The following is a 22,359-nucleotide window of genomic DNA, read 5'->3' as shown; positions in this document are numbered from 1 at the left end:
TCAAGTGGAGAGAGCCCCGGCCTCACAGAGGCAATTTGATGAACATAAGCTGTTGTCTTTTACGATCGAATCTAGAGAAAGCCAGATTTGGTGGGATGGAGCCCTGCTTGGATTGGAGAAGGAAAGTTGGATAGATCCTCTTATGCAGGGAGGTTCTGGCCTTTGGGATTTGGATTTGGGTCAGGGGGAGATTGGTGCTCTGAAATACCTTTTGGACTTTAGTTCTGACTATGGAGAATGGGCTGACCTGTCGAGAAGGAATAAAGACATTGTTAGGTTGGAGTTTCCCCGAGATCTACTCCTCAGTGCCAAAGGAAGAAAATTAAGAACAAGATCAGCAGAAGATAAAGTAAAGTGCATGTATAAATATGAAGAAGATCTGCAGAAGGGACATGGAAAAGAGTTAAGAGCCTCGGACAGAAGGTCACCAGGTTGATGGACCATATGGAATTGATAGAAAGGACTGACAGAATCCGAGACCAGGGAGAAGAGACGGTGGAAGAAGATTGGAAAAAAAGTTTTAAAAAAATTTATTTAGAGAAATGTTGCAAAATTAATGAGTGTTAGAAAAATGTTGGAATGAAATTATATGGCTTTAGTAGAAATGTTATAAGGAGTTAAGTATAAATAAGTTTTAGGGTTTTAATGATAAGATAAGGTTAAAATAAATTAAGATAACTAAATTACAGAAAACAGTGAAAGATGGAAAGGATTTGCTGAAATAATTAGTAACTAGAACACAAAAAGGAAGGTGTGAGGAGGTCGATGAAACAAGTTAATGAAAGATAAATAATATGGAAATATTGGATGTGTTTTTAATTGTTTTTGTTTTTGTTTTGATGTATTGTGTCTTTTGCTTTTTTATATGTACTTCCTTCTCGGTAGTGGCGCCCGCCCTGTGGAACGCCCTCCCATCAGATGTCAAAGCGATAAATAACTACCTGACATTTAGAAGACATCTTAAGGCAGCCCTGTTCAGGGAAGTTTTTAATCTGTGATATTTTACTGTATTTTTTGTTTCTATGGAAGCCACCCAGAGTGGCTGGGGAAACCCAGCCAGATGGGCGGGGTACAAATAATAAATTATTATTATTATTATTATTATTATTATTATTATTATTATTATTATTTACTTCTCTCTTTAATTCTTAAACTTTTAATAAATATTATTTTTTTAAAAAACTTGGCAGGCTGAATTCACTCTGGAAAGGCTCACTTGCCTGCACATTTCATCCACTTCTGTAAACAGGGTAGGGAAGTTATGGCTATAGTAGTCAATGGGATGAAACAGTGTTGGATTTAGCCAACCAAATTTGTACACAAATAATGAATGACGACAAAGTGTAATTCAGTAAATCAGTTTGTCTGCTCCCAAAGGTTACAGATACAAGGCAAATCTTATGCTTGTCGCGTACCTCTAGAGAGAATTTTGCTTTAGTCCTTCTTACTCATCACAGAAAGGTCTGAAGTGCAGGCAGCCCATGAATGGACGTGGGGAAAGTGATGCTTGCATACACACCTTATCCCACCTTTAAACCCCTACACATTCACTCAAATGCATGAATAGGGCTTAGATACTCTACCAGATCATTTCCACACAAGGTTTGCCCTATAGGAGTTAACCTTCCAGGTGACACCGGCAAGCTTCCTGAGTAACTCATTTCTGCCCACTGTCCATTACTCAGCACTAAATATTTGGGATATTATGTGCTAATTAAAGCTGAAATCAATACGTCAGACAATAGGCAGAGGGGGAAGAACAAACAAATTATTAATGCAGAATGTAAATCTTCCAATAAAATAAAAGCAATTTGTCACCGGATGCAGCCATCTCACTGGACCCGATGTCAGGATCAACCCTGTATAGTCTAAAATGCTCAGACTGAAAGCAAGCAATATTTTAAAGGCCATTTCCTCTGAAGTTCTGGAGATTAATGTTTTATCTGGTTGGATCCACTGGCTGAGTTTGTCTGAAAGTGTCTACAGTGTAATACCATCACCATGCTTTCAGCAAGCTGGATTTTTCAAACTTGATTAACATGTGGGACTTATTCAGAAGCTGGCACATGCTTTTTTCTTTCTTTTTGATCTTATCTTGCACCAACTTCAGATGTAATCAAAAAAAGGTAAACACCCCTGCGTTTCTTTAGGAATTCTATATTATTATTATTATTATTATTATTATTATTATTATTATTATTATTATTTACATAGCTCTTTTCATTGCACATAATGCTGACTGATTGTAGTCTAACCCCGCAGTGAAAGCATCCTAGCTAGCAAGAAAATATGTACAGCTACCTAATATTTGGTTTACAATTCTGCACATCCCAGCTGACAGGTGATTAAAGCTCTACGAGAGTCATCCTCTCCAATGCATAAATGGACTCATTTTTTTAAGCTCTATTTTTGCTCAGAGTATTTCCTGGCAATTCTCTGGGGAAATCTGAGACTTAGAATTTGTATTCATGTTGGAATTAAGGCTGCCAGGCTGAAGTTCTGGTGGTTAATAAGCTGGCAGGTTTCCAATTTCTTGTCTGAGAAGCAAAAATTGACCTGCCCACCCCTTCATTTCATTGTTAAAAAAATGATTTGCAAGTAAAGACTATGAGCCATGACTGCAGGTGTTAGAAGTAACACGTGGCCTTTCTGATCCCACTTCTAAGGGAAGGACTCTGTTTACAGAAGGCAACTCATTGAAGAAATAACAAAAAAGTAGGAAAAAAACAACTAAGCCCTTGATAATTTGTTATAACACATTTAAATGTTTTATTGGCAGAAAGGAAGTCCCCCGGGGCATTGCTAGCTACTGAAAAGATATGGGGCATAACCCCATAGACTAAAATTTGCAAATGATTATTTATCTGCTAGATGCAAATTTTGGCTTTGAAAGTCAACTAATTTTACATCTGAGTCATGCCAGCTAAGTTCTTCAGTTAATATACATCACCCCAAATCAGTTCCTTTGTACAGTGGTACCTTGGGTTACAGACGCTTCAGGTTACAGACGCTTCAGGATACACACTCCGCTAACCCAGAAATAGTACCTCGAGTTAAGAACTTTGGCTCAGGATGAGAACAGAAATCGTGCAGTGGTGGTGCGGCAGCCCCGTTAGCTAAAGTGGTACCTCAGGTTAAGAACAGTTTCAGGTTAAGAACGGACCTCCAGAACGAATCAAGCTCTTAACCCGAGGTACCACTGTACTTCAATTACTCCCAGTTCCCAACTGATCCTGGTACAATTCCTAATCATCAACATTATCATCACTGATAATAATTAACTTTCTATACCACCCTTCATCCAATGATCAAAGGGTGGCTTACAGCAAGCAAGCATGCAAACACACACACACACACACACACACACACACCACCATCCATTCATTACCTCCCCAAATCATCTCTGGATAAAATCATCTGAAATTAATTTATTTCCCCAAATTAATGTCTTACCCATAGCCAGTGCTTTTTTTCCACCTAAAAAAATGTTTAGGGGTACTCTCATTTTGACTCAAGAAAATTACCATTTTATAGTTCAAATCGGGGAAAATAAATACAGTAAATGGACAAAAGTACAAAGATTCACAAAATGTTTAGGGGTATGCGTACCCCTGCTCCCCCCCCCGAAAAAAGCACTGCCCATAGCCAAGATCATTCCCAGATCCATTTTCTCTAATTTAATTTCCCACTCAGAAACACTTGGAGAAACCCTAGCAATGCCTCTTAGAATCTCAGAGGCCATTTGCTAAAATGAACATCACATTTGGGCGTACACACACACAGAGAGAGAGGGAGAGAGGGAGAGGGAGAGGGAGAGAGAGGTGACTGATGCAGCAACACAGGTGAGGCACCGCTGCTCTCCCAGCGTGTTGCTGGTGCTTACTGGACGGAGAGAAAGAGGTGGGAGGTGGGGGAAGCTCAGTGTTGTTGATATTTGTCCCATAGCTCATATAATGCATATGTAAAGTGGAGTATCTAAGTTACATTTTGTATTTTGAAGGAACCATAATTAATTTTTTTTTAAAAAAAAACTGCAAAAGCCAGAAAGAACATTTCAAAAGTAAGAACAATAAACAGCACGAGGTCCTGCAAAAGAAACATCCCGCCACCCGTGCCCAGAATAAAAATGAAGAGCCACAATAATTGAGAGATGTCTTCTGCACATTGTTCAGAACTGGAGATTTGTGACTTATTGCAAGCTAATCCCCTTCAGCCATTAGCTCAGTGCATGGCTGGAGGGTGGAAGGCGAATGCTGGTGTGGTTTGCTGAATAAATTGCAAATCAAAGGGAGTGGGATCACTGGCATGTAAAACACAATCTGCTTAGTCCTGTTTAGTCTACCTAAAGGACTGCATCTAAAAATAGCCACAAAAGACTTACAGCTCTTTACCTCTTTGCCGAGCTACACTTCCTTGCTCCTAAACGCAGCAAAAATAGAAATAAATATGGGATAATTACATATCTCGGTAAAATGATCACCATTTTTCAATTGCAACTCTGAGAAGTTAATGTCATACATAAATAGCTGCTTCTTGTGTATTGAAGTAGCAGATAATCATCATCTGAAGAAGGAGGATCTGGGACCACAAAACTGATGAATGCAGTTATTATTCACCAGCAAAATGTGCATTATTCGTGTGTGTGTTGTGGAAACCTCAGGGTTATTCTGAGTCACTCCTCCCCTCCACATGAGTAGTGTGACTTTGGTTACATGCACATAAACATGACTTGACTTGAATCAGCATTAGTATGACTATAATGCATTGCTTTATGGATTTAAAATTGTGGCTGTTAAATGGAAATCCCAATGTCTAATATTTCATTTCTCAAGAATGTAATTCGCTTTCATTCTCTGGCCCTCACTCTCATCTACACATATCCATGTTTGTAGCCAGTCACTCTAATACAAGACTAGCCAACAGGGTGCCCTCTAGATGCTGCCAGCTACAACTTCCATCCCAGGCCTCACCCAGAGGAAAGTTTGATTTACCATTAACCCAGCTTGCAGCAGGTTCCTACACAAATAGCAGAATAGATACACCCTGACTGCTGAGGCTGATGGAAGTTGTAGCACTAAACACCTGGAGTGTATCACATTGGTTACCCCTGCTCTAATATCATCCTGTAAAGTGGGGGGAAACATGCAGTTTATGGAAAAACATGTGAGTGAGAGAAAACCTTAACCTAGGATAAGCAAAAACTTGGCCTCTTCACTTTCCGAACTTTGCCGCTGGATAGTAAGATATTCTCCAAGGTTCTTTTTATAGAACTATGGTTTTTAGATAACTTCTCGAGGTGTTGGCCACGCTGGTGGCTTATCAGTCTCAGAGTGCCTGAAGCTAACAAGAATTCACAGAGTTACTTAAACCACCCTAATGCTGCCATCATGGGCTGAATTTGTTTTGTCTTCCTTCAGTTGCGAAAAGTGCAGCCGACATGGCTAAACACCTGCAATCGCCACTGTGAAATGGTCATTAAGGTTATTCACATTACCCCCGGGAAGCTTTTGTGTGACACTGCGTGCCTATTCTTTTTCTTCGTAACAAGCAAACTCAGGTATATAATTACTGTGTTTTGCCTCACTTCAGTTCCCTCTGACTTCACTGAGAGAGCTGCAACCCATAAACCCACCGCCTAGGCCAATGACACTTTAATCCTGCTTTGTATTTAACTGATCCAAAGACAAAGAAGGGGTAGGGAGCCACTGATGGTGTCACTTAAGCAACACTTAAGGCTTGTTTAAGGAGCTGGCATGCATATGTGGGCTCAAGTACAATTGCTGCTCAGGCAAGGAAGTGAGTCCAAGCTGCAATGTGGTGGATGGGACTGTGTTCTATTGGTTCTCTGCCTCTTATAACCAGCCAGAGGGCCTTCTCTTCCTGTGGAACACCCTCCCATCAGATGTCAAGGAGGTAAAGAACTACACAAATAATTTTTGCTGCTGGTATAGAAGTACAGAAAATTGGAACAGTGGTGCAAATGCATGTTTATTTATTTTTATGAAATTGTCGTCTGCCCTTCACTGTGAAGAGATATAAGAGTAGGACACATTACTGCTGCTGCTGCTACTACCAATAATAATAATGTCTTTCTGAGTAGCTGGTGGTAGAGCAACTGCATTGGAATCAGAAGGCCCTGGGTTCAAACCAAAGCATATTGTGGGGGAGCCTGGGGGGCCATGGGACCGCTGGGTGCAAACTTCTGAGGGCCCACATAACAGGTTCCCTCACTGCAGCAGGAGCCATGGGGAGGCAAGCCATGTCCGACTGGGCCTTTGTTGCTGAGGTGGCAGCAGTGCCTCCTTCTCCTCATGGATGGCAAAGGGACACTTGCATGTCAAGAAGGGGGGGGGGAGTCTGCTGCCGCTGCCCACCGAGGATGAACAGGGAGGAAGAGGAAGGCGAGAAAGCACTGCCTGAGCCATGTGTGTTGCCCAGAGTGCCTCACTGTAAGGACAGGAGGGCAAGGCAACACGGTGGTGCTCCTGGCTTCATGTTTCTCTGCCTTATCTCTGCTCCCAGGTTGGGCCTAGTTTGCAAGGAAAGATTTCCTTGATTAGACACTGGCCAGGGACCCACGTTATGCTGCTGGTTCAAACCCTGGCATCTCCGGGTAGGGTTGGGACAACCTATCTGAAACTCTGGCGAGCCATTGCCAGTCAGTATAATAGATGGTCCAATGGGGTGACTTAGGTGGACCAAGGGTCTGATTCAGTATAAAGCAGCTTTCTGTGTTCCTATACACAGGGAGAGTAAAATGCATAGATTCAACTTGTGACAAAGTAGAGTGTGTTAAATTGTGTGTAGTTTCTTGGATTGAAGTGTGTGTGTGTGTGTGTGTGTGTGTGTGTGTGTGTGTGAACTTCCAACAAATGTATGTATCCGCTTCGTTCCCTCTAAGGTCTAGATTTCCCAGGAGTCCCAAATATTGCTCTCCATGTGCAATTTGCATTATTTGTAGATTATTCCAATCCATGTTCAAATGCTCTGCTTTGAAGGCTGGATTAAAATTAGGCGTGTACCCATGACTAATTAGCTGGCCTGTTCTGCTCTAGACACCTCAGATATTGTTTAGCCTTAAAAAAAAAAAAAATCACAGTGAGACGTCAATACTGATACATCTTCAAGTTTTCCTGATTACACCTGGAGAAAGAAGGCACTGTGAAAAGCTATGTGCTGGCACGTTGATCATGCCCGTTGCCTAAAATGCAGGTGGGAGGGGCAATCTAACGCTGGTTGTATTAATGAATTCCAAGTACATGAAGCAAATTGTTATTGTGCCCAAGAGACGTCATGTTCAGAATGATTACGATCATGCATATTGTATATAAACTGCAAGGGGGAGGGAGAGGGAGAGGGAGAGAGAGAGAGAGAGAGAGAGATGGCAACGCCAGTCATGAATCAGCTCCAGAGAACTTGTACTTTAGGAGATAACTCTGTATTTTTATAGTGCCTTTTCTAGGAATTACTTATGCCCAGAGGATATGGGTTTTTCTGTGCTTATGACAACTATATTCATTATGACTTATTACTAAAACAGGTTTTATGGTTTGTCTGTAAATGATTTCCCAGCAGAGAAATTGCCTCTTTATATATTATTCTGAATAAAACAACTTACTTCATATTAACAATTTAGCATGTATTTTATACCAACTAGGTGCTTAACAGGAAACACCCCTGAGACAACAGCAGGGGGGAAATGCAAGGCCTCCTTCCCAAGACATCCAGTTGCTTGTTTTGGGAAAGATCCAATTTCCTCGTCCTTCTGAACAGTTTTGGGATTGGTGTTCCTTGTCTTTCACTGTGGCTCCTCACTGTTAGGTTGGAGGTTAAAAAAATATAACATCCAGCTAGCATGGAACAATTCACTGCTTAAATTTGATCACAGCAGGCAAGTCAGAGAGCAGGGTGAGGACAGAGTATGCTGGTGAGCTCTCAAGGTGTTATATGGTGAAAAGAGTCTTTTGCAGATCAAAAGACTTCTCACTGCTTACTGGCTTGGATGCCCTGGAACCTGGTTCAGGATTGGACCCTGATGACCTCACTAAGGCATACTGGCTTGGTACTGAAAATGCAGTCATGACCTATTTGACATGACACTGAGGTACAGTGGTACCTCAAGTTACAAACGTCTCAGTTACAAACTCCACTGGAAGAGTTACCTTGAGTTGAGAACTTTGCCCCAGGATGAGAATGGAAATTGTGTGCTGGTGACGCAGCAGCAGCAGCAAGAGGCCCCATTAGCGAAAGCACGCCTCTAGTTAAGGACAGTTTCAGGTTAAGAACAGACCTCCGGAACGAATTAAGTTCGTAACCTGAGGTACCACTGTATATGTACAGTAAACATCAGTGCTTTTTTTCTGGGGGGATGCAGGGGTACACATACGCCTAAACATTTTGTGAATCTAAGTTTGACCTCATTGAGGGGCAATATGAGTAGGAAAATGACAGTACCCCTAAACATTTTTTAAGAAAAAAAAGTACTGGTAAACAGTAACTACTGATCAAATAAGACAGGAAGAAGAGGCATTGCTGGTAACCAGTCATCTACACTTTAAAAAAATCACCAATTAGTTATGTCACAGTTGAGCTTAATTAACTGAAGGAAGTTAAAGACTTTCTGAGATTTGTGTCTTTATATCAGGGTATTTGCATGTGAGAATGTCCTTGCAAGTTTCTAGCCTTGGAGGACCTTGATTAAACTGACTGTAGATGTGCAAAATACCTTGATGAAGCAACTAACAAAATAGTGTTAACATATCCTGATTTTTTGGTTTAGCATGTATTGCAAGACCACAGTTGCCACAAGCATGGGACTCCTTGACTGGCTTCCATAAATACCATAGACATTCCTCAAATAAAAACGGACAAATCTAAGAAATATATAAGGTGGTAATAGAGGGTTTCATTGTCTTCTGAATGTGGAAGGCTCACTTGACACAAAAGTGCAAAGCTTTGGTGCTGAACTATTTTCATAGGGTTGGTCCAAACTTAGTCATGCTTAGAGCAGATCATTAAAATCAATGGAACTTAATGACTAAACTAAATTTCTATAGATCTCAATGTGTCTGTTCTAAGCGTGACTAACAGGATTCAGTTCAGTGTTGAGGGCATTACATAAAAAACCACATGAGAAGTGAAGTAATAGTATTTACAACAAGGAGAAAGCAGAAATTACCTGCATCAAGAAAGCTGAGATAAATAGCAAGTGTGTTTTCTCCCAAGACTGCCTAGGAAATAATTTGAAAAGCAGCAAAAATGCTAGTAAATCTCAGAGACAGTCAAGCTGCCCTCTGCCTTACTCTACACCACTAAAAGCATTTGCAATTCACCCTGTTATGGGCATACAGAAAGTTCAAGTAGTCAAACTGCACAGAGACTGCCTGGGGGATAAAAAAAAAGTTTGAAAAGAAAAATACTCGCTGAATACAATTGGCATTCATGAGGAAGCTCACATTAGCTGCCTGCAAATCAGGTGTTCAGCAGAGAATAGAGAGATCATATATAGAGGTTTGCTGTATCCCTGGGCTGGGACTTTGCTAGATACTGTAGTGTCAGACAGCAAAGAATGAGCATGAGAGGAGAGAAAGGCAGGGATCAGAGGCTAAATGCGGTTTTTGGTGACAATGGGTGTGGGGGGAAACAGGTTTGTAATATCTGCCAGGCTTTAAGAAGGACAAAATAAACCCTGAACCGACTGCATCCCCCATTGACCCCTTCCTTAAATCATTTATTTTTTCCCATATTCATGCATTGAAGCAGTGCTTTTCCTTCCCTCCAGTATCACATCATTTTCTTTGCAGTGAAGTTTGGAACCAACCTATGCATTAGCCAGGGGTGTCCTGTCCTGTTTTGCCACCTGAGGCAAAACAGGAAGATGCCCCCTCTGCCCTGCCCCCTGCTTACCAAGGTCGTGTGTCTTGATCAGCTTCTAACAAGATCTTGCAGAGCTCTCATGAAGCTCTCGCGAGGTGGTGGCAGGGGCAGGTGAACCTCGTATGGGGGCACCACCCTGTGGGAATCTGCTACCCAAGGCAGCTGCCCGCCTCATGAGTGGGCCGGTCCTGGCATTAACCCCATGCATAAGTTGGGTCAATGGTGTGGTAGTTGGGAATGGGTCCATGCAGGGGCGCCGACTTATAAAAAATATTGGGGGAGCCCGCGAAAGCTCATGAATAATAAATAAGCTCATGAATATGCAGATAAAGTGGCACCGCCTCCTCGTGAGCGAATAGGGGAGAGCGTGCTGTGCCTATTAATCAGCTCCGAAGGAAATTGGGTGGAGCTTTTGCTCGGGAGGGAGGGCAGGAGGCATGCAGCCCGACCCTGTGCATTTTGGGCTGGGGGAGGGGCGGCGGTGGCGCTCTGCTGGAGGGGCGCCCGAGATTATTGGGGGGGCAGAGCCCCCCCTCCAAAAGAAATTTTGAGGGGGCTCGGGCCCCCTCAGGCCCCATGGAGTCGGCGCCTATGGGTCCATGTTGCCAATGTTACTAGATTTGTTTCTTTCCGTCACCATGCCTACAGCTGTGTCTAAGAAGAGCCTAAGGTGCAGGCTAAGGGGCTCCATGTGATTGGGACACCCTGTTCCGCCAGTGCCCCACTGATGTGAAGCCCATACATGTGCGCAAGAGGTCTGCACTGGGGTCTTCCCTACCCTACACAACATAGTTGTTGAAACAAGCAGGTGCAGGGGGTGGGGCTAAAAGGACAGCCCCACTCACAACTCAACACACTGGAAAAATGCCCTGGGGGTGCCTGCAAGCCCCCTAAACTCTGAGCATCCTCTGGTACGTGCAGCTCTGGAAAAGGCATCTCCCTTCTCTTCCAGTGCGCTTCCTAGCGACATATACCAGCTGGTATATGCACACTAATCTTCTGGCATAACACAGCAAGAAGAATGAGACATTCTAGAGCTAATCTACTACAGTCATACCTTGGGTTACAGACGCTTCAGGTTGCATTTTTTCGGGTTACGGACCGCCGAAACCTGGAAGTACTGGAACGGGTTACTTCCGGGTTTCGGCAGTCGCGCATGCGCAGAAGCGCTAAATCATGCTTTGCGCATGCACAGATGTGCCGAATCACAACCTGCGAGTGCGCAGACGCGCCACTGTGGGTTGCGGACGCTGCGGGTTGCGAACATGCATCCCTCACGGATCACGTTTGCAACCCAAGCGTCCACTGTATTTATTTACTCACTATGTACAGACGGAAGCATAATGTCGGCCGTTCTCCCCAGCTCCGAGAGAACAAACAGAAAGAAAGAAAAGCGAAAGTCCAGTGTAATAGTACCTGCAGCTGAAGAGATAAGACTGTCTTCTTTTCCCAGACTCGTCCCAGACAGGCTCCCAGACAGGCATGCGATTTACAACAATCTCATCTGCAGCATCGGAGGAGTGAAATTGCTAACACTGTTGCACTATGCACACAACTGCAGCCTGACAAGAGTCCTTCCGCACCCCCCCCCCCAGAAGAATGGCTCCTTAATTTCTCTCTCTCTCTCTCTCTCTCTCTCTCTCTCTCTCTCTCACACACACACACACACACACACACACACACACACACACACAGTGGGGAAAATACATGCAGACTTGTGGTCTTTTTAAAGCTGGGGATTTACTGAATGCTCAAAGTAGAGGAGGTATCTGCCCATCCATCCAAACCATAGCATATCTGCTACCCCAAATTTCCCTTGGATGAATGCCAGTTTCGGAAAATGTTTCGCCCCAGCAATATTAGGCAGATTGTACCCTCTCATGGTAGTGCCATCCAATCAGAGGAAGAAAAGGAAATTTCACAGTGGGAATGCCACATTAACAGGAAAATTTGATATGGGAATGAGTTTGATTTGAAAAGATCATGGGGGGAGCATCTTTAACAGGAAAAAAACAACAACACCTTTAATAGCTGCTTTTAAAGAGATATGTTTGTATACATTTTATTCCATTAAGAAGTAAATATCTAAACTGTTCTACACAAGATAGGCACTTCTACTCCCATTAACTCATTTTGTTGTCTCCCTGTCCATTTGCTTAAGATGGCTAGAGAATAATAATTAATTTAAGCAATAGTTATATCCAGAAAACAAAGGATCTGACAGCACCATTTATCTTTATCTTTATACTTCACCAGAATTAAAAAACAGGCAAGACACTCTAGTTTAAACCAGGCACTCTCATACAATAAATATTAAGAGTCTTTTGTTAAAAAAAATATTCTTGGTGTAGTTTGACAGTAAATTATCATATGAAAGACAGTATTAGCAGCTGTAATACTAACAAGTATTTATGTTTGTCAGAAAGGTTTCTGGGTCTGCTGGCATTTAATAAATAAAGTTACAATAATACCTAAGAAAACATCTATCTTTATTCTTTCTTGTCACAAGCTGCAATTTTATACCTGGGCATAATTTTATACCGGACTCTGAGCAAGGATAGACAAATTGTGGTTCCTCTCTGTTCCTCTTTCTTCACTCCCCATATTTCAACATCTGCCTCACAAATTCACCAACATTTTGGTACACATTTCTCATAATATGTACATTTTTGCCTGGAATTGTGTCTAAAGTATTTTTTACAAGCAAGGCATTGCAGCATAATTCATCTTGGATGTTATTTTCCCTAACACTAGTCCTTTATGCAAACTTTCATTGAGTATATACAATACTGTACTTTTTTTGTTTTTGTTGGAGAACTGCTTTGCAAAATTCAGACATGTTTGAATGGCAGAGGATAAGCTGCTTTCCAGCTCACACATTGTTTTGGGAAGTGCAGATTACATAGGTTTGCATAAAAAATGTGAACTGAGCCACATTTCTCTCCCATCTCTATTTCCGTGTAGACATAAAATAGGACTGTGCTGCCCTTTTCTTTGTCAGAATGCATGAATTAAAAGCAACACCAAGTACACTAAAAAACATGTGGCTTAAACATTCAGCTGCACAGTGGCAGAACCATGCATTGTCTTTATCACAAAAGGCGCATGCTTAGTTGTAATTTAAATAGACAGTTCGATAGTATCAGCACATTTTTGCATTATGGATTTTGATGTTCCCAGCACAATGGCTTAGTTTTACATACACAGAGTATTAGATCAATGATACAGAATGGAAGATAAAAGCCTCCCAAGTCAATGTGTTCACCTTAAAAACTGATTGCGCTGGTACAAACTACAGGGGGAAATTTTAAAAATTCAAAAAAAAAAAAAATCTGATCAAAACCACCCTCTGTCTAGCTGCTGTTGTAGCATACATAAAATGTTTTTTTCTTCTCTTTTGGCAACTCTTGACCTGAAATGCCTAGTAAAAAAGCTGCTAGCCCAAAGATGGAAAAGCAAAGAAATACCAACAAAAGAAAAAAGGCAAGAAAAATTGATGGAATACGCTGAAATGGCAAAACTAGGTGGAAGACTATGAGATAAGGACAACAGAGACTTTAAGATTGGGAATACCGTAAATTTTGCTCCAAAACACGCACTTTTTTGCTCCGAGAAAGTAAGGGGAAATGCCTGTGCGTGTTAAGGAGCGAATGCACGGATCAGAGCCATGGCTGCCGTCAGTCAGGCAAAGCGGGAGCCACTTACACGCTCTACGAGGCTCTCACTTTGCTTTCTTTAAAGCGACCTGGAGCCAGGAAGGAGGGAGGGAAGGAGAGCCATAGCAGCAAAGCTGGCAGCAGCCGCTTACACGGGAGGAGGGACAGACGCTAGCAAAGGTCTGCGCGCTCTCTAAACAGAGCAATGAGACTGCAGAGAGACGGCAGGAAAGATAAAATTTAAGCAACCAGCAGCAAAATAAAACCAACCTCGAGCGCAGTGAAAACCAGGAAGTAAAAAAAAAGGCTGGGGAGGGCATGAGGGAGAGGGGAAAACTTCGCAAATCCCCCGCGTCTCAGCTGATCGGCTGGGCTGGAGCAGCTTGTTTTCAGGCAGGATAGATTTGAGCATTGTCTGGGTCCTAGTGCCCCTACCGCTTTTTTGTGCTCCATTGCTGCTGGTGGCTGCTTATCATTCAGGCTGCAAGGAGGAGCACTTTTACACAGCTGCAATCCAAGTCCTCCTCACTTGCTCAAATCTATTCCGCCTCAAAACAAGGAGCGGAAGGAAAAGGCTGCAAACTGTTAAATGGAAAAAAAACCCAGGCACAGGGCAAATACCTTAAGTATACCTTTAAAGCAACAGTGCTCTTTCCCTCCCTCCTCCCCACGGAAAAGCTCCTTGTCCCTTGAGTTCTTTTCCTTCCCTCCCCACTTAAAACGTGGTTACAAAGCACGGATCCACATGGATCCTCAGGATTTTTGCATTGGGCTACCCCAAACTCACTGTCAGATCACATGTCTGTGGCCACAGCATGAACCATAAAAATCATACATCCACTGTTTCATTTAGAATATTTTTTCCTCGTTTTCCTCCTCTAAAAACTACATGCGTGTTATGGTCAGATGCGTGTTATAGAGCGAAAAATACGGTATTTATGTTATACCTGCAGAAACAATGTAGTGAAATGGACTCTTTGGCAGGTTTTGATTAAACACAACTATCAAAATAAATATAGAAAATACAACAATGATCTCAAAACAACAAGAAAACAATAATCATTATACTAGACTCCAAATTAAGAATAAAAAAACAAGCAGAAGAAATTTTTCTGTAAAAAAAAACCAGAAGAGGAAGTTGAGGGAAGTCGTTGGGGGGTATTATGAGGATAGCATTATTTTTGTTTTTTGTTATGTGAGCGATGTAAAGATGACATAGATATGTAAAATCAAATAAAAATTGATTTAAAAAACAACAACACCCTCTGTGAATATGTGGTGGATGCTCACTGGATATTGGTTGAATATAAGGATGTAGAATGGATATTTGGTGGTTGTTCAGTTTTAGTTCCTGATTGGTGTCATATGCCAAATGTGAGAACATTTCTGGAACCCTATTTCTCTGCAAACCATGACTGGGGTGAAGGTGCTATGAGGAATATGGGATGGGTGAGAATGATGCTGGAGACCCCCAAGACACTAGGTTTTTTTATCTCCTACCTAGGTGATACAGTGGTACCTCAGGTTAAGTACTTAATTCATTCTGGAGGTCCGTACTTAACCTGAAACTGTTCTTAACCTGAAGCACCACTTTAGCTAATGGGGCCTCCTGCTGCTGCTGCCGCACCACCACTGCGTGATTTCTGGTCTCAACCTGAAGCAAAGTTCTTAACCTGAGGTAATATATCTGGGTTAGTGGAGTCTGCAACCTGAAGCTTATGTAACTTGAAGCGTATGTAACCTGAGGTACCACTGTACAGCACTTTAGCATGAGGTATACACTCATATTTTGACGGTTGCCCAGCATTAAAAGTTACTCCTATGAAACTGATATAGCAAGGAACAAATTGGGACAGACCTTTTCCCATTATCCTAGCTTTTATTAACAGGGATCTTTATTTTATTGTGCAAGAATATTAACCATGGCATTCCTCACTTGCAGGCCAAAGTGATTAGTACTCACTTTAATACCTCAGGATTCTACCACCTTCTTCTTCTGCACGTGCTGTGCATGTTTCAGTCTTTCTTTCACTTCACCCAGTCATCCCACACCCTGCAGTAACTTTGAATGACCTCAGTAAGATACAATCAGGTCATTTCCTTGAATGCTCACTATGGGTTGTATCCAATGCAGCGCTATATGAACGTTCCCTCAGTGCAAACATTTCTTTTTCTTTTCTTTCTTTATTTTTTACTCAGTTTTGCACTACACATTTGAATTCAAACATTAGTCATAATCATCAACATTTAGTATTCCCTCAATCCTTAGACTTCCCTCCACCCTTCCATGGTTTCCATTTTCAAACTTTTTCAACTTCATCATATAATTTCTCCATTTTTCTTAAAATAATCCATTTTTACCTTAGTTTTTAGTACATTACAAGTGTTACTCAAATCCTGCCCAAGTCTTTAGTTGTTTACAGTGTTCCCTTAAGTAAATTGTAAATTTGCAAGCATTTCTGTTTATGTGATGGAACAATCTTCCCTTCTCCTCCCCTGCAAGCTCCCTAAATCTCTTCTAGGGGATTCCCCAACAGTTTTGGGGGTGGCACAGGACGTGCATGGGGGCAGGAGAGGGGCAAGTCCTGCTGTGGAAGCAGAAATCCTTGCACTGATGGAATGCATTCAACTGAATACCGCTTTACACTTACTTTCTTGCACAGTACAGTACTGCATTTATTTTCTTCTTGTGTTGCATTGAACTAAACAATCACTTTTGGTTTTGGGTTCTTCATCGTAGTCACTCCCCAAAATCTGACCACCCCATAGCTCTTTTGCCAGTCTTAGAACACAATCATATGTAAAGTTACACAGAAGTAATCCCATTGTCTTCAGTGGGATCTACTCCCAAGTATGATATAGGATTGCAGCCTTTATCTTGCTTTGTGGCCAAATGAATTTGAATCAAGAGAAGATTAATGGATCCATCCTCCTTAATGAGGATTTTCCATGTGCACCAAGAGTCAATCCAAAATAGTTTTATCGTTTGATAGGTCTGTGTGATCAAAGCTTCCTCATAGCAGCCTTGTACAAATTTACTCCCAACAGTAAATTATTAGTTTGCCCTTTGGGAGTAAAGGCCAAGTTGACACCTTTCTTGATTTACTTAATCATACAGTGGCTGAAATGTCAAAGGAAATTAGAGCAACTTGTTATATAAACCCCTGGGAAACATGTTGCTTACTTAAGGATAGCACTTTTATCTGATAGGGGCATTCAACCATTCCCTTTGCAATGATGAAAAGTACTTCAACACACACAAGAAAGGGACATTTGATTCTGCCAGTTCCTCTGCCCCCATCTAGTTCAGCAGTTCACTCCTTACTCCATATTGTCCCAACCCTCAGGAAAAGCTTTCAGAAGAAATGGCAAGCTGCAGTAGGTGGGGTTCAGCAAAAACGGGGCTCCCTGAATGTGAGTGGAAGTGCTTTCCACTACCACAAAACCTCCATTGCTTACACATCTGTATAGTTAAAGATGTCCACATAGTCTGCAATCCTAAACTTGATTACCTCTTGAAATGAAATGGGAATTACTTCAGAGTAAAGCTGCATACAGAATGTTGTTGTTCATCATTGCGCTGTCAAAAGTCAATGTATTGCAATATACCTAGCCCAAGTGGAAATTAATTACTAGAAGAGTTTGAAAGTTACAAATTTTTCCAGCTTTTAAAACTTGGGATACATAACAGAGGCCAGCATTTCCACACAAGGCAAGCCAAGGTGTCCATGAAGCAGAAAGTTGGACTGTAGAAGTTCCGTTGCTTTTTCAGGCTTTTGTGGAGAGGAGTCGCCTCTAGTTATGACATTTAATATTTGGGCAAAGCCCCTGACATGGGACCTCCTAGATGGAACACCTAAATGGTCCCCTTTTCAACTAGATTTCGTCAAGCAAGCTCACTCTAACATTCCTTCATCTGTAAATATTCAAAACATGGATTTAAATTGGATTTTGACACATTGCAGTGAAACCATTTCCCCCATCCACATGAGGAATGTACCGAGTAAGTAGCATAGTTCAGTTTCAGCATTTCCCCAATTTTTGTAGCTCTGAAGAACTGCATTGTTGGCATTGGTGGGAAGTTACTCATCGAATTGTGACCTCCAATGGTTCAGCTGGTTATTATTTTTGCGTTTTCCATTTCAGAGTTCCTAACTGAAGTAAAAATACCATTCGTTCTCAGAATCTCTTTTCCCTTCTCATTTTCCCCCTAGTTTAATAAATGATTCATTTGGATACTAGTTCTTATTTTCAGGCAATGTATTTGGTTTTTCTTCTTATATCTCCAGAGGCCTTTTTCATGCTGGTTTGTAGCTTAGGAAGTTATCCTAGCTATGTTCTTGGAACTGATATTACAAATGCTGTTTCCAAAAAGCTGTGGGGTATAGATTTCTGGGGCAGGGAAGGGGTGGAGCTTCACTAGTCCAGGACCCATTGGATCCAGAGCCAGCCCCACTGCCATCACGTGATAGCATAGGCCCCCAGCTGGGCCTGATCTACCTGTTTTCCAATTCCCACCCATCCACTGTGCGCAGGAAGGCTGCAGATGCAGAAGTGGCCCTGTGATTCCATAAAGCCTCACTAGGCTGGTGGTGTAGGAGTGTAGCTTATGAAATTCCAATGAACTGATGGGCGTTTAGCTATTCCTCTTGAAAGCAATCAGAGGTTTTATAAGCCGTGTGAAAAGCAAGGTAACTACAAACAGATGTAAGTTGGGACAAACAATCATGACATCTTTCCCTCCAAGGAAAGAACTCATCGTCCCACAGCACACACAAAAAGGAGAACAAATACAATATTAGGGCCTTAAGGTGGATTTAAATAAAACAAGTCTACATATTTGTTTGGCATGTATACCACCAACCTATCTCACTATTTTACAGGCTATAAAGTAGTGACAGGAAGATCTACATAGTTTCTCTGATGATTGGATGCGAAGAATTTCTGACCTTGGAACGTGGAGATGATGTTGCTATGGAAACTCGTATTTCTGCTACTACTTCTGAGCTGCTTTGCAGGTGAAGTATTCAATTATTACTCTGTAGAAGTCGATTGATAAATATATCACTGTGTTTTATTTCTTAACAGAAATGCATGCATCTTAAGAGGACTAATCTGCACAAACCACTGGTCTAAGCACCTTGTCATTAAGATGTCAGCTACAGTTACTTATTCCAAAGCCATTTAACTCTGGCACAACTACAGCTTTTTGTGAGCTTCTGTTGGCTTTTACTAAAGCTGTTGTGGGCTGAGCTGGGAATGTGAAAGCTACCAATTGCTAAGGACTGAGTTGAGTGAGGATGATCTTTGTGTATGCCATCAACAGCTGCAGGTGTTCTGATCTTTAAGTGTTAGAAAGGATATTTTAAAAGGAATTCAGTAGACAGTGGGAAATCGAACATTTTCAGTCCAAACTATACTGAGCAAGAGAAAACAGTGTGCATCTAATGCGTTTGGGAGGTGATGATTCCCTGTTTGGAATTAGGAGAAAATTCCTCTCTGGTTTGTCTTCTTAGGAGGTCATCTTGTTCTGCAATTCTTGACATGATTAGTTTTACAGAGCCTTGATAAATATTCCCTTGGAGATCTGACAATGTGCTTTCTTTGCCCCTCCCTACTACCTCTTCTTGGCATGTCATTAACATATTAGAGAACTGGTCTTAGTAGACCAAAAGCATGAGTCAACAGTGTGATGCACAAGCAAAAATGACTATTGCTATTCTAGGCTGAATCAACATAAGTATAGTGTCCTAATCAAGGGAAAGCATAGTACCACTCTATTCTGCCTTGGTCAGACAACAACACCTGGTGTACTGTGTCCAGGTGGAGCAAGCTCTGTTTTTTCCTACCCCAGAAGGTAGGACGTGAACCAATATTTTCAAGTTTCATGATAGGAGCGTCTGACTAAACACCAGGAATAACTTTCTGATGGTAAGAGCTGTTTAAAAGTGGAACGGACTCCCGTGGAAAGTGGTGGACTTTCCTTCCTTGGAGATTTTGAAAGCAGAGGTTGAATGACCATTTGCCATGGCTGCTTTACCTGAGATTTCTGCATTGCAGGGGGGGTTGGACTAGATGGTCCCTTTGAACTCTACAATTTAATGAAAGAATTATGAAAGCAAATTCAGAAAAGCATGAAATACTCTTTAAAATAACAGAGTACACTGCACAGTAAAATTGCAAGTAGTATTTTTGCCTGGCATCTAAAAGATGACACAACAGGCGTCAAGCGTGTTCCTTTCAGGAAATTTAAACAAGCACCTTGGAAAGAGTTCAGTAACTAGCACTCCAGCACTGAAAAACCACCTGCCAGTTCCATCTTCCCTCTAATGGAAGGTTTATCTAAGGAGAAAAGCCCTAAATGGAAGATCTTAACATCTTAAGGGGAGGCAGAGAATGAGCTTATTTCTGAAGTTGGATATGTTCAACAAACAGTTCCACTTGTCAGTTTTGTGGGAAACACTGTTTTGTGGCTTGTATGCAAAGTACTGGTAATGAGATCATTCCTTCATTGCAAGCATTTCTCCTTCCTGGTGGAACTATTATCACCTGCCCTCTCCATGGAGTATTCTCCTGAGCCTCTGGAGCAGATTTGAGGAGGATGCAGGCTTGCCTGGGGAAACGAGAGAAGGCAAATCATGTTGTACTACCAGAATTCATTGCACTAGCTTCTGCCAGGACTATGATTTAGTTGTATGCAGTTCATTCATCCAAAAGTCACAGCTAATAGATCTAGAAAGGTTATCACCACAGGTCGATAAAGTTCAAAGTTTAGTCAAAATAAAAAAATTCCTTCCAGTAGCACCTTAAAGACCAACTAAGTTAGTTCTTGGTATGAGCTTTCGTGTGCATGCACACTTCTTCAGATACCTGCATGCACACGAAAGCTCATACCAAGAACTAACTTAGTTGGTCTTTAAGGTGCTACTGGAAGGAAATTTTTTATTTTGACTATGGCAGACCAACACGGCTACCTATCTGTAACTGGATTCAAAGTTTAGGGCACTGTAAAGCACATCAAAGTGCAAGTAGATAAATAGGTATTGCTCCGGTGGGAATGTAAACGGCGTTTCTGTGCGCTGCTCTGGCTCACCAGAAGCAGCTTAGTCATGCAGGCCACATGACCTGGAAGCTGTACGCCGGCTCCCTTGGCCAATAAAGCGAGATGAGCGCCGCAACCCCAGAATCGGCTATGACTGGACCTAATGGTCAGGGGTCCCTTTACCTTTTAACTATGAATGCAGATGCTGGGACACATTGCCTTTGTCATAGAATCATCGAATTTTAGAGTTAGGAGTTGATGAGCATCCCCTAATTTTCTCCATGCAAGTCTTTTACAAAAACGTTGAACAACAATGGGCCCAGGACATAACTCTGGGGCACCCCACATGTCCCTTTTTCCCAGGATGATGAAGAACCATTAGTGAGTTGCTCTTTGGGTTCGGTCAGTCAACCAGCTACAAATCCACCTAACAGTAACCTTGTCCAGCCCGCATTTTACCAGCTTCTCCACAAGAATATCATGGGGGACTTTCTCAAAAGCATAACTGGCTAGTAAACTTCCCATATGCACCTGGCAGGTCCCTGTTAAGAAAGAAAGAATGAGATCAAATCGGAAGTCTTCTTGTGCCAAGGATTACTGGCATCCTTCAAGCAACACAATATTTGAGCTTGAGTGACCATTAGTCTGACTTGGTACAGCAATTTTTATATTATTTGATCCTGTCTTGGTATAAGGAAATTGATCAGATAACCGCCTGGTTCCTGGGCTTTAGCTCTTTAATCCTGTGATGTTTCTCAACTAGTAATGAAGGATAGTGTCTATGTTCCGGGGAAAATATCAGTGAGAAATGTATAACTGAAAGTTAAGTTCATTGGTAATGCTGCTGTTTTATTTATGTTTTGCCGTTATGGTTCTGGAAATGGGTTTTACACGGATTTAATTGTGATGAGGTAGTAGCCTTAACCCTGCCCAAGAACAGTAGGCTGACTTAAGGGTGTGTAAGGCAGGGCATGAGAATCACATCCAGCATCTTCAAATATCTTAAAGGCTGCCACATGGAGGAGGGAGCATGCTTGTTTTCTCCTGCTCTGGAGGGTAGGACTCAGACCAATGGCTTCAAGTTGCCAGAAGGGAGATTCCGACATTCAGAAAACTTTCTGACAGCAAGAGCTGTTCAGCAGTGGAACAGACTCCCATGAGAGCTGGTGGTTTCTCCTTCCTTAGAGGCTTCTAAGCAGAGGTTGGATGGCCATCTGTCATGGATGCTTTAGCTGAGATTCCTGTTGTCGGGTGTGCGTGCAGGAGCCAGGCCTTGTGACCAATAGAACTTTGCAGGACTGGGGCCTTCCTATGTTTGTTCTGAAGAGGCAAGGTGCGGCCTCACAGGTGAGGCTGATTGGTAACTCACAGCACCTGGTGGCAAGAGGTGGGAAAGGATATAAGGTCAGCATTTCCCTTTGGCTCTTTGCCACAGCAACATGCTTCCTGACTTGCTGCGTTTGGCTTCTTGCTTCCTGATCCTTGAACCTCGGCTTCCTGACTCCCTGCTTCTTGATCCTCGGACCCTTGACTTCGTGACTTCTTGCTTCCTGACCCTCAGACCCTTGGCTTCTTGACTCCCAGCTCTCTGACCCTTGGGCTCTTGGCTTCCTGGCTCCTGGCTTCTGGACCCGCGTTCCTGCTCCCACCTTGCCATCTTGCCCTGGTCCTGACGTCGCCTGCCTGGACTTCCATTGCCCGTGAACCGGACCGTTCCAGACCGTTCCCTTCCGGCATTGCAGGTCCCTTCCAGCTCTAAGATTCTACTGTTCTATATCACTGCTC

General features: G+C 42.3%; 1 protein-coding gene across 6 annotated transcripts in view; it reads left to right on the top strand.

Annotated features, from left to right (window-relative positions):
* The window catches only part of CNTN6 (contactin 6), a 193,842-nt gene that overhangs the window by 19,678 nt on the left and 151,805 nt on the right, over positions 1 to 22,359 (top strand). For all 6 annotated transcript variants that reach the window (XR_014522923.1, XR_014522924.1, XM_083491366.1 and 3 more), the window contains exon 2: positions 18,416 to 18,550. Coding sequence is in view for 4 of the 6 variants with exons in the window: in XM_083491366.1 (XP_083347492.1) it covers positions 18,496 to 18,550 (55 nt within the window). In the remaining 2 variants the exon portion in view is untranslated. The remainder of the gene's footprint in view (positions 1 to 18,415; positions 18,551 to 22,359) is intronic.

Source organism: Podarcis liolepis, assembly GCF_965112155.1.
Source record: "Podarcis liolepis genome assembly, chromosome: 2".
Taxonomy (NCBI): domain Eukaryota; kingdom Metazoa; phylum Chordata; class Lepidosauria; order Squamata; family Lacertidae; genus Podarcis; species Podarcis liolepis.
The sequence above is the reverse complement of the archived record's forward strand: the minus strand, read 5'-3'. Positions and strand labels throughout refer to the sequence as shown.